Source organism: Arachis stenosperma, chromosome 10 (genome assembly GCF_014773155.1).
Source record: "Arachis stenosperma cultivar V10309 chromosome 10, arast.V10309.gnm1.PFL2, whole genome shotgun sequence".
Classification (NCBI taxonomy): Eukaryota; Viridiplantae; Streptophyta; class Magnoliopsida; order Fabales; family Fabaceae; genus Arachis; species Arachis stenosperma.
The window spans coordinates 56,564,707-56,576,526 of NC_080386.1; the positions used below are offsets into that span (position 1 = coordinate 56,564,707).

General features: G+C 33.3%; 2 protein-coding genes and 1 pseudogene across 3 annotated transcripts; all 3 read left to right on the plus strand.

The window, feature by feature from the left end:
- Positions 1–206: 206 nt before the first annotated feature.
- Positions 207–4,042, plus strand: LOC130958187 (vesicle-associated protein 1-2-like). The gene is made up of 8 exons (XM_057885152.1): positions 207–473; positions 585–655; positions 882–963; positions 1,089–1,204; positions 1,300–1,464; positions 1,573–1,623; positions 2,481–2,558; positions 3,574–4,042. Exons 1-8 carry the CDS (start codon positions 422–424, stop codon positions 3,682–3,684), a joined length of 726 nt encoding a protein of 241 aa, XP_057741135.1. The 5' UTR covers positions 207–421; the 3' UTR covers positions 3,685–4,042.
- Positions 4,043–5,297: 1,255 nt separating this feature from the next.
- On the plus strand, positions 5,298–7,829 carry LOC130954382 (autophagy-related protein 8f-like; annotated as a pseudogene).
- A 1,148-nt stretch (positions 7,830–8,977) lies between these two features.
- Positions 8,978–11,013, plus strand: LOC130954407 (uncharacterized). Of its 2 annotated transcripts, none has more exons than XM_057881145.1 (4): positions 8,978–9,104; positions 9,233–9,380; positions 9,701–9,744; positions 10,566–11,013. In XM_057881145.1, exons 1-4 carry the CDS (start codon positions 8,997–8,999, stop codon positions 10,767–10,769), a joined length of 504 nt encoding a protein of 167 aa, XP_057737128.1. In that variant the 5' UTR covers positions 8,978–8,996; the 3' UTR covers positions 10,770–11,013. The 2 variants fall into 2 exon arrangements, with proteins under 2 accessions (XP_057737128.1, XP_057737129.1); XM_057881146.1 differs by having other exon boundaries at positions 10,619–11,013.
- The last annotated feature ends 807 nt before the right edge of the window (positions 11,014–11,820 follow it).

Sequence of the window (11,820 nt, forward strand, 5' to 3'; positions counted from 1 at the left end):
AAAAAAAAAATTCGAATTTGAATTCAAATTAGAATAGTTTTTTTGTGTGACTAAATTAGAATAGTTTAATTTAATAAATGTATAATAAATATATTAAAAATTTAAATTTTATATTGTTTTTATAAATATTTTAGTTAGTAATTTTATTAGGAATCCTCGTGTTAATTTTTTATTTAGTAATTAATTATAGAGTTTGAAGGCATGTTGAAATGGCGACACTCTCAACCACAGAGAAAATAGAAAAGAAAAAGGAGATTTGAATGAGAATACTACTAGATCGTCCCCTCCCCTGTTGTGTGTCAAAATTTCCCTTTCATTATTAATTATTCTTCATCCACATTCTTGTTCTCGTTCTCTCCGTCCATTTCTTCTCTTCTCTACATTCGGAACGCAGATCACCGCCCTAAACCATTGATCTGTCATGAGCACCGGCGAGCTTCTTAGCATCGAGCCTCTCGAGCTCAAGTTCTTCTGTCAGTTTTCAATCTTTTCTCTTTTCATTTTCTTTTTTCTTTTTGCCGTCGATCGCTTTGCATTTCTGCTAGGGTTTGATTTGCCTTTTGGGTTATTGTTCCATTTTTCAGTTGAGCTGAAGAAGCAGATCTCATGCTCTCTTCAATTGTCAAATAAGACCGATAGCTATGTTGCTTTCAAGGTACCGCTTCATTTCACCATCTACTTTTAACTCCTCCTTACAATTACTGATCCTAACACCTTTTTTTTAACCGAAATTTATTTGGTTTTGAAGTATTAATTGTAATTATAATTTTGATTTTGATTTTGATTTCGCAAAACCTATTAGATCTGATCACAATTGAACCTATTCTCAAGTGCATCGTGCGAGATTTACATATTTTAATCTGTGTATTCGTATTTTTCAGGTGAAAACAACCAATCCTAAGAAATATTGTGTTCGTCCAAACACTGGAATTGTCATGCCGCGATCTACGTGTGATGTTACAGGTACAAATATGAATAAAATAGGCCCAGTGCAGAATGTTATCTTCTCTTTTTTCTTTCGTTTCTTGGCGGAGTTTTACTATTATTTGAATGGTTATCAATGACGTTGTGACATTGGACTTTTGAAGTTACCATGCAAGCGCAAAAGGAAGCTCCACCTGATATGCAATGCAAGGATAAGTTTCTTCTTCAAAGCGTAAAAGCACCTGATGGAACAACTCCAAAGGATATCACTGCTGAAATGGTATAATTCATCATGCTCATTTCCGTTACGAATTCCTATGATTCGCTTTCCTCATTTGGTGAAATGACAAGACTTGCTCTGTTGGGATTTTCTAGTTCAACAAGGAAGCAGGACATTTGGTTGAGGAGTGCAAATTGAGAGTGGTGTATCTGGCCCCAACTCAACCACCATCTCCAGTCGCAGAAGGTTCTGAGGAAGGGTCATCACCTAGAGGCTCTATCTCTGAGAATGGAAATTTCACTGGTCCTGACTCCACACCAGTGAGTCTTAACTAGCTATTGGTTTAGTTAAATTTTTTTCCTTCTCGTTCTTTTGATAAAATGTCCAGCCTGATCAACTTTCTTACTTTCTTATTTTTGGTATTTCAGGTAACAAGGGCTTTTGCTGAACGATCAGATGTTCCAGAAAAATCTGCAGAGGTAAACCAAATTTCCTAACTGGTTTTTCTCCCCCTGTTTTTCTTCTGAAGTATATTTTGTTGTTTGTCAATATTCATTTTGGTTATTGCTGTGGATACCTGAGTGTAGTAAGCTGACAATGACATTAGCTGCTAGGTGGCTTGGATATGAAGTTGGGGTTCTGGGCTCTGTCATAATTTGTGCAAAGTTGATGTAGAAATACACCCTTTAATTGAAACACTTATATGTTGATGCTCTTTCATTGGAAGAATACTTAATATTTGAGATTTTTCTGTGTTCAACTGTTTGGGATTCCAGGATTTGAGAATTGGTGGTTTTAACAAGAGTTGCCAGCAGTTATTATTGATGTGTTTAAAGCTTTGAGCCATCTTACTCTACCATTGTTATTAAATGACTTTTTTGTGTTCTCTCTCAACTTTTTTAGATTGTGGAACTTAATGGTTAAATCTTAATTAGTGTCACCAAATGTAGCAAGATGGTTATGTAGTGCAGATTATTTGTATAAAGTGATGGTTTTAGGGGGATAACTTTCTTGGAGTTTAAGTAATATATTTGCATTTTTAGCAAGTGATTTTACATAGCTTCAGGAAATATGCAACTTTTGGAAGTTAAATTTTTAGCTCCAGATTCTAAAGAAAGAAAAGAATACTTTTCTCTTAATTGTCTAATAATTTTGTGTTTGTCAAATATATGGGTAAATTATGTTTTAAGTACCAAGATACCATGTTGTATGACCAATGATCTTGGAATATTATAAGAAAACAATATCTTTGTTTTTTTTTTTTTTTCTTTTTTCACTTTTTTTTTCTGTGGCTACTTTATTTGATAAATGATAAGAGATGCTCTGACTGATGTAGGCAAAAGCTCTTATTGCAAGGCTTACTGAAGAAAAGAATAATGCATTGCGACAAAATAGCAAGCTTAATCAGGAACTGGTGAGTATTTACAAAATATGTGGGTCCAGCTGACTGCTCTATATTTCTTCTTTGCTTTCCTGACTGAAAAGGTAGTTAAGTTTGGAATATGAGTTCCCTTGCCACGAGTATCCTGTCCTAAGTGGATAGTATAGCCCTAAAACTGAAGAAAAGTACGAGAAATAATAGGGAAAAAAAAAGATAAATGTCTTGAAGGATTAGTTTCACGACTTCCTGGTGATACTTTTATTTTTTACTAAGAAGGAATTACATGTTCTCCCTGTAGCAGTGTGCTGGGTTAGGCTGGGTGCATTATTTCTCATAGCAGGGTTCTAAACTTCCAATAGTGCATTGCAATATACACGGTAGCTAACATTAACTCCATACTACCAGTAACTCTTAAACATAATTCTCCAGAGGTGTTATACCACAACTGAAACAATTCCATGACTCACATTTTTTAGTTATAAAACTGAGCAAAATTAGCAGTATTCATTTTTTTAGCAGCAAAACAGTGGGCTAACAAAAAGAAAAAAAAATAGAAAAGATGGGATGCCATTCATATTTCATTAACCCTCGCTATCATCATAAAAGTCCAAAAAGTTTCACCCTTTTGATTTCTAGGCATCTCAGCCACTTATTAAGGTCCACAATCATGAAAGTATCAAATATAATATATGAAATGCAAAGGAAACTGCAACTCTCGAGGGACTTGATTTTTCAGCACTAGCACAATTTTTGCTGTTGTTGAGTAATGACTGGCTTAGATTTTCAGCATCTACACATTTGTGCTTTAGTTGAAGGAACGTTGGTTCAGAACATGTTGGTATATTTCATTGGGTTTCAAACTAATTCCATCTTTACATCTTTGGGGATTTCTTAGAGGTGAATATGTGGACAAAGACCATTTTATACAAAATGATGACAAAAATAAACGGTCTTTATCTATTTGTATTGAATCAACTTTGCAAGTGTTGTTTCAGTGTGATTTTTGAACGGAAGGAAATACTTAATTCAATTACCTTTTTACTTTCAGGAGCTGCTGAAACGTGAAAGCAGCAAAAGTCGTGGGGGCGTCTCGATGGTCATTGTCATATTAATTGGTTTGCTTGGCATAATAATGGGGTATCTCATGAAAAAGGCCTAAGGGTTTTCGAGATTCATCGTTCACCATGCAATTTTCCCCCCCAAAATTATAGTTTCCTTGCATTTCCTGACTATTCAAGAAGTGATGACTAAATGAGAAGTAGATCGACTCTGCAGGTGGTGTTTCTTTTTTTTTTTTTCCTTTTCTTTTTCTCCTATTTCCTTTGAGCCGATAACATTTTGGACGTAGGAATCATCAGTTGTAAGTGTGTCTGTGGTTGCTTGTGAAGCATATTGCTATAAACTGGCTCATGCTTTGCGGTAACATGCATTCTTTTTGTAAGTTAAGTTGAATTCGTTTCTCTTGTGTCGTTTGCCTAGTGAACACCTGTCAACTTAAGCAGTGATCACCAGGAGCACATCTCTCTCTCTCTCTCTCTCTCTCTCTCTCTCTCTCTCTCTCTCTCTCTCTCTCTCACAAAAAAGAAAAAAAAAGTTCATATGGAGATAATTCTCTTTAGTTCTCAAATTAGCCATTTATTTTAACTCTGGTTTGAGTTATTGGTTCCACCACGAGATCTGCAAAATGTTTGGTTAGGATAGAGGCCAGAAGTTTTTCTTTCAATGTTGGATTAAATCACCACCTTTAATTAATTAATAATGAACAAAAATATTTTTTACACTGAAAGTTGGTGTTTACTTGGATGTCTTATAAATCCAGGAATGGATAAAGTGGATAAGTGAGAGATGAGAGGTCTATAATTTTAGATTCAGTGCATAACGTATTCGGTCTCTGCCAAATGGCAAACTTAAAAGGATAATACTGGAGTCTCAACTTTCAAGACTCATGCGATACGACAGAGAAGAGCAACCCCACCGCCCGACCTCACTGTTTAAGGTTAAGGAGGATCCAATTTCCAACCGAATATACTCGTTAAGTTCCTTTCGCTTTCATGATGCCGATAATGCTCCAAAATGAAATTTCCATGGGCACTACTCTTGCTCCCGAAAAGATACATAAAATATTAAAATGTGGGGTTCTATGAATGAATAAGTAGTAACTATTATTGAACAAAGCTATCTACATTTTTTAGAGTTTAATTTTGCTGCAGTGTGTAAAGTATTTTATAAAGTGTTATTACGTCTGTTTTTTCAGATGAGTATTAATACGAGCAATATGAAAGACAATTATTTTTACTGATATGGTGTTATGTAATTAAATATACATGTAAAATTATTTTACGCTAACAATATATTAAAATTAAATTCTTATTTTTGTTGTTGGTGTTTTAAATATAATGTGATATACTTGTTTCATGTAAAGCGTAAATATTTAAATTTAGCTTCTAACAAATTTTAAATTTGATATTTTTATTTTTAATAAATTTTATTATTCTGAATCTCGAGAATTACTAATAAAAAGGACTAGTCTCTTTATTGTTTTTAACTAAATTTTAACATATATTGGACAAATAAATTCTTAATAAATACTATTAGAAGATAATTAGTTTTAAAAAATATTATAAGTGAATACTTTCTTAAATGATGGAGGAATTAATCTCTCTAAAATAATTTTTAAAAACTTGCTGAACATTAAAAATTTGTTAGTAAATAAAGTGTATGATCTGGAGATTAATGTTTACTCTCAATATAAAAATGGAGATAGTACTAATCTGTATTTACAAGAAACTATACTGCGAGCTTATCGTTGCAGCTTGCAAAATGTATAACATAAAGCAAGGAAAGGGGCCATAAATAAATAATCCTCATCACGCTATCTGCGACTACTTGTAGTTGTGATCAACAGGCAACGGGCTTATTCTATCTCTTCTTCTTCTTCTCCTAATTTCTATCGTCTCCACCGTCCAGGTTTACATCCGTACACTAAATTCTTAACTCTCTCAAAACCAATAATTATAATTTCTCTAGTCCGATAACCAATAATCATACTCTGCGAATTTCTGTCAGTTTCTTGTTTCCATCCATTCTAAGTTTCACTTAATTTGGGAATTTTATCCAAAATCACGGTACGGTATCATCCTTTTCAAACGAAAACACCGCTTCTTTTTGTTGAAACTGGGGGAGTCGTCTTATTCTTATCTGTAATTATTTGCTCTGTTCCTTTTGGGCAATCTTAGTCTTCTATTTGAATTTAGCTAATGTTAATTTCAGGAGGAATGGCAAAGAGCTACTTCAAACAAGAGCATGATCTTGGTATATACTCTTATTATGTATATAATTTCTTTTTTATCTTCTGTGTAAAGCTTAGTTGTTGGTAGTAATATACAAATGAATGATCCATTTTTATTTGCAGAGAAGAGAAGAGCAGAGGCCGCAAGGATTAGGGAGAAATACCCAGACAGGATCCCGGTGAGAACCAGCACTTGATTTATCTTTCCTTTATAGCTGCTGATGCCATCTATTATGATTATTTAAACAAGAGTTAATTAGTAATGTTCTTCATGGACCTATAAATTTGTTGACTTTCTTGAAGGTTGGACCCAGTAACGGATGTTTCTTTGTCCTAAAACTGTCATGCTTATTGCTTTGTACTAGTACTTCTATCAGTCTAAGTTATGGATATGAATATATACTGCCAATGATTTCTGCATTTTCTTATTTTATCTTGTTTTACTCTCGTATGTAGATGTTAGAGATAGGTTGATTTTAACAATTAAGGTAGATACACATGTAATACTATATCTGTCAAGTGTGCAACGTTTTAGCTCCTTCATTTACATGTATGTAACTGAATACATCCTTTGTGCTAATTATATCTGGATGTGTCTGAAGGTGATTGTTGAAAAGGCCGAAAGAAGTGACATCCCAAGTATTGACAAGAAGAAGTAAGATGTTGTTTATAATCTTCCTTCTAGTTGGGAATCATCAGTTAAATAATTTCTGTTTCAGTTGTGTGAAATTCAAAGGAAAGCTTATATCATTAATAAATTTTTATTGCTGTTCACTTGATTGTTTGTATCCTGTATGCCATCCATATAAAATTTTGAATGAAGTTTATATCTGTCAATTCTCTGTTTGGCCGTGTTAGAATAATGTGCAATATGTGTTTAATATAAAAGATAATATAAGGATTTGGGCATATTCTTTGTCTTGTTCAACTATTCTAAATTGGGTATGTAATTTCAAATTTATTCTATACTTGTTACTCAATGGCTTGAATTGATCAAAACCATGTTGTAATGTTTTGTTATGTTATGCACCAAATTGCTCAAAATAACGTACTGATTTGGCATGATAGACTATTAACTGTTGTTAAGATAATTGCTTCGATGCCGCACAATCCCCATAGTTTTAACCAAGTTGGGTTGGTCTAGTGGTTAGCTCACTAGTCCGCTTAAGCAAGTGTTGGGGGTTCGAATCCCACCTTGTGCATACAACAACCCATTAGCTAGTGGCAAACCCTTAAATGAAGCTCAGTACTGTGGCGGATTAGTCATTGGCCTATCGGGGTGAGGGATACTGTGGGAAACCAAAGAAAAGATAATTGCTATCGGTAAGTAATTTTGAGTTATCTTAAAGACTCAGTTCATAATCTGGTGGGAATTAAAGCTATAATTAATGCTTATATTGCAAATATGCTTCTTTATTTTGTGACAGGACCTGAATTAATTCTTGGCTGAACTGCATTTGAATTGTGTATTTACATCTTACTTCTTAGCCGTGATCATGGTCATTGATTTGCTTTATTTAACTGTTAATATGACAAATTTAAGTTGGAGTATATAGTTATTATACTCTTTTGGTAATAATATCAATAGTTATTTAACTTAATGAATAAATGAATACGTGCAGGTACCTGGTCCCTGCTGACCTGACAGTGGGACAGTTTGTGTATGTTATCCGCAAAAGGATTAAATTAAGTGCTGAAAAGGCCATCTTCATTTTGTGGACAATGTACTTCCTCCTACAGGAGCAATTATGTCTGCCGTATATGAAGAGAAGAAGGATGAAGATGGCTTTCTTTATGTAACATACAGTGGCGAGAACACATTTGGGGATCTCACTTCCCACATTCATTAGCCAGTTCCTTATATCTATGACTATGATTAATGATTTGTATGATGACTTCGTTACAATTCTCATATCAGGAACCTTGATTTATATCAATGATATATATGTACAGTTTTTATATATAAAAATGATATATTTAAATTCTGAGAACCTAATTAAGCTTCAAAATCCTCTCATTCAGTCTTTCGACCTTTTCTTGATTGTTCTTCATGATTATCTTTGGATATTGTATGGGATTATATCTTTTTAATGAGGGTAAATAGTAATTTCATTGTTTGTTACATGATTTGTGATGTTTGCATACAAGCAGAGGCATCAAACATGTACACCATCAGACATTAGCTGATGTGAACAAATCTTATATGCAATGTAAACAGAGCATTTTAATTTGAGTATGGTAAAAGCATGACATTAAACCCATACCAAATCATGCATCAGCGTTCTTGCTTGGAGCTAATACAATACAACCTAGAAGATTTAGATTCTATGCAAATTTGGGAACCAATGGGCACATGGGATAGCATGCCTCAGTGGCCTAGTCCCTTGGTGGTTTAGCCATGCTCCCTTGTCCCTTATAGGCTCTCCTTCGTCTCTATCCCCCACCCTTTTGTAGGCCCCTTGTGTTGCCAATTACGCAATTTGTGCTCAAATCTTTCAAAGTTTCTCTGATCTTCCGTTGCAAATAATTCTGATTGAAACTCGGAGTAGTAAACTAATTAGTTCTCTCTTATGACAGAGCTGGGACCATATATAAACGTATACCCAATGTTGGTCCATTTCATCTTAATATGGTGAAGAGTGGAGAGATACTTATTATCGATAAATGGATTAATTGCCTAAACTCTCAATTCCATTGCTAGTATTTTATTAAAAATATGTTCAAAAATACGATGTAACCACAAAAAACTAGGCAATTATGAAAGTATTAAACATTTCTCTTTATGCAAGTAACTGTATTATGTTACGTGTACACTAAAATCATTTACTAAAGTCAGTTACCAGTATAAAATACATGTTGAAATTCAAATATACATTGAAAATAAATTAAACCACGCATATATTTATACACAAATATATTGGTGACTGATTTTGGTGTATAAATAGCATTTATTATTACAAGGGATTAAAAGTGAGGAGGGAAGAGAAGGTTGGGGGACAAATGTGGACCCTTGATATGTTGAATTTGGTTTTGAAGGTTGATCAGGCAAACACATGCACGTTCTCATACAAAACATGCATTCAATGCGCTTGCTCATAATTCTACCGTTACATATACGTTAAAACCTTACCCTCTAAAGTTTCATACAAACCCCCCAATTGTTGGATCCGAGGCATACTAGTATGTCTTCTCTTTCTCTTCTTGTGCTTCTCTTGTTCACAGTTTCTTCCCATGCATGCACCGCCCGTCCTCTTACTATAAAACCCTCTGCAAACTGCCACTTTCATCAGGTTCGTCTCCAATAATAAAAGTTTGTGTGTTAATTGAAGGACCTCGCTGAAATTTAATGAATGATTAATTAAGTAAACACAATAATATACATTTGTAATTTGTTCATCACCTTTTGAAATAAGTGCAGGAAGTAGAGAAAGACAAAGACAAGGTAAAGTTGTTGGAGACGATAACTACTACTTCATCAAATTTAAAGGGAAAACAAGTTGTTTATGATAGTTGTAGCAGTACATCATCAACTTGGAAACAAATGGTCGTCGTTGATGGTCCATCAGGTGCTGATGCTTTTTTCCTACAATAATCCCTCCCCTCCAAACTTGCACATACATGAATACCATACACATATTTTCTTTTATCATCAATTATTATTGTTTAAATATATCACTTGATTATGTACCTAATAAGAACACTCGTTGAGTAGAGGCTTTTCATATTTACACTGATAATATACTGAAGAAATATATTAAAATGAGACTACCCCGGTTCATTAAGTTCTTGAGAATAGTGCACTACTCCAATATATAACTTTGTTCTCTATACAATAACTTTCTTTCTTGAGATGATAATAATAACAGTGATGGTGGTTGGTATGCAGGGGCATCTTTTCAAAAGGATTCGCCATCATCTCTTGCAATAAAGGTATGAATATTGCACAAAAAATTCTCTTTTCAGATAATTTCTATTTTGATAGAGTTATTTGCCCCTTTACAATTTCGGAGGTCATAGCTTCACTAGCTAGCTAGAGTTAGAACATCTTTAAAATAAAGATAAACAAGTCAAATATTTTGGTGATCGTCTAATTATTTGTTTTCTAGTGATTATTTATATGAAGATATTTTTATATAAAGATAATAATTAAGATATGAATAAGTATTATGTTAAATAATTTAATAAAATATATTAAAAAATTATTATATTTATATGAAGAACAATGCTATGTGATTAATAAATATTATTATTTTTTACACATAAAAAGTAAATAGTTTGTATCTATATTTATTAGAATTTGTACGTATAAATTAATACTGTTTGTATATATATATTTTTGAGAAGTGCTAGGGGCAGTAGAATTTGTGATGTGGAGTCATCAATAATTTTAATGGTGTGAGATGACATCTAATAGTGTAGAATTATTTATTTTTCTTTTAATGGTTAAGTACTTGTCAAATTAAAATAAAAATGTTGATCCCTAGACTTTTTCTATATTTTTTATAGTTTATATACATAAATTAGTAAAATTTATTTGCTAAAGATAAATTTGTATTTGTGCTAGTCGAATATTTGCCAAAAATACTAAAACTCGTTGGTACTCAAGAATTTCTCTTATATGAAATATAAATATAAAATGTAAAAGAGGAGTATGCATGCATGAGATGAGTACTTGGCCATACACGCATATGGGGAAATTAGATTAAATGAAATGGTGTATATGGTAGGATGATACATGTTTATATATGCAGGAGAGAAGAGAAGTGAAAGAAAGTGATGAGATATATGGTTGTGTTTTGTGTAGGAGGAGAGGAGGCATGAACAGACACGCTCAATGCTGGGACCTGCAAGCCACCATTCTCAGGAGACAGAGGAGGAAGAAGCCATTGTTGAGATGGATTACGCCCAACCCCATAGCAAACCACCCATTCATAATGACAAGCCTTGACACTTGATCCTACTCCATTATTACAATTACAAATAATGTCTTACTTCAATTACAAACAATGCTTGTGGTTGAGCTCATTCCTTATATTCTATGTATTACTATTATTACTAGAGGTCCATATATATATGTTCTTTCCTATTCTATGATCTCATCAACAAGAAACACTGTCAAAGAAAGATGGGCCCTCTGTCTCTGTGTGTGTCATACAGAATTGTCGATTGTGTTGACAGCTAAACAAGATGGTTTATGTGCTTCCCGATCATTGAAAATCTTAATTTGTTGATGTTCCATGTAAAAGAAAGACCACATCGTTGTCATGAGTACGACAGGGAGTAAAAAAAGAGTTATGAATGGATGAAGAGTAAAACTAAAACTGATGATCATCTGATGAGCAATTCGGAAAACAAAACAAAATGTCCACGTTAGTTACATATACAATTTAAATTGATCCTTGTCTGTCTCACTTATATTTACAAAATAATGTGCATGCCTAAATTAAGCATTAGCATAAGAGTTGTTCAAAAGAATGATGATTAGCCTGATAAACTAAATTCAGAGTTCTACCTTCTCAATGCCGGTTAACTGTGAGAATTTTGTTGTGTGTATATGAATCACAAGACTTTCTATATTAATTAATGTAGGGTATGATTAATTCTGTCTGCTTCCACTGATATTAATGCAGTAGGATCGGACTTGATTCAATAATATTTATGGTTTGGCCATGGTTACGTTCATGGAATCAAATCCACGTGTTTTAAAATGCAAACATAAATAGCCATTAGCCAACAACTAAGTGGCATGCATATATAGCACTAGAACACGGGGTTTAGCAACTCAAAAAGACTTCTGCCACGAATGAGTATCTGTGGCTAAAGAAGGCAACACATTTTTAAGTGGTCACAATTTTTTTAATACACGTTTTTTTTCTATGGCAAAATAAAATCATGCATAACATAAATTTTGCTTTTGTGACACTTTATCCTAGGCTAATATAGACAGGTTGGATTTTTTTATTATGTTTTTATCTGTGGCTAATATTAGTGTGTTATTTAGTTATA

Coding starts and splice junctions, on each gene's coding strand:
- LOC130958187 (XM_057885152.1), top strand. CDS start 422: ATGAGCACCGGCGAGCTTCTTAGCATCGAGCCTCTCGAGCTCAAGTTC. Junction 1,465..1,572: donor CTGGTCCTGACTCCACACCA/GTGAGTCTTAAC, acceptor TTGGTATTTCAG/GTAACAAGGGCTTTTGCTGA. Junction 2,559..3,573: donor GCAAGCTTAATCAGGAACTG/GTGAGTATTTAC, acceptor TTTTACTTTCAG/GAGCTGCTGAAACGTGAAAG.
- LOC130954407 (XM_057881145.1), top strand. CDS start 8,997: ATGTCTTCTCTTTCTCTTCTTGTGCTTCTCTTGTTCACAGTTTCTTCC. Junction 9,381..9,700: donor CGTCGTTGATGGTCCATCAG/GTGCTGATGCTT, acceptor GTTGGTATGCAG/GGGCATCTTTTCAAAAGGAT. Junction 9,745..10,565: donor CATCATCTCTTGCAATAAAG/GTATGAATATTG, acceptor TTATATATGCAG/GAGAGAAGAGAAGTGAAAGA.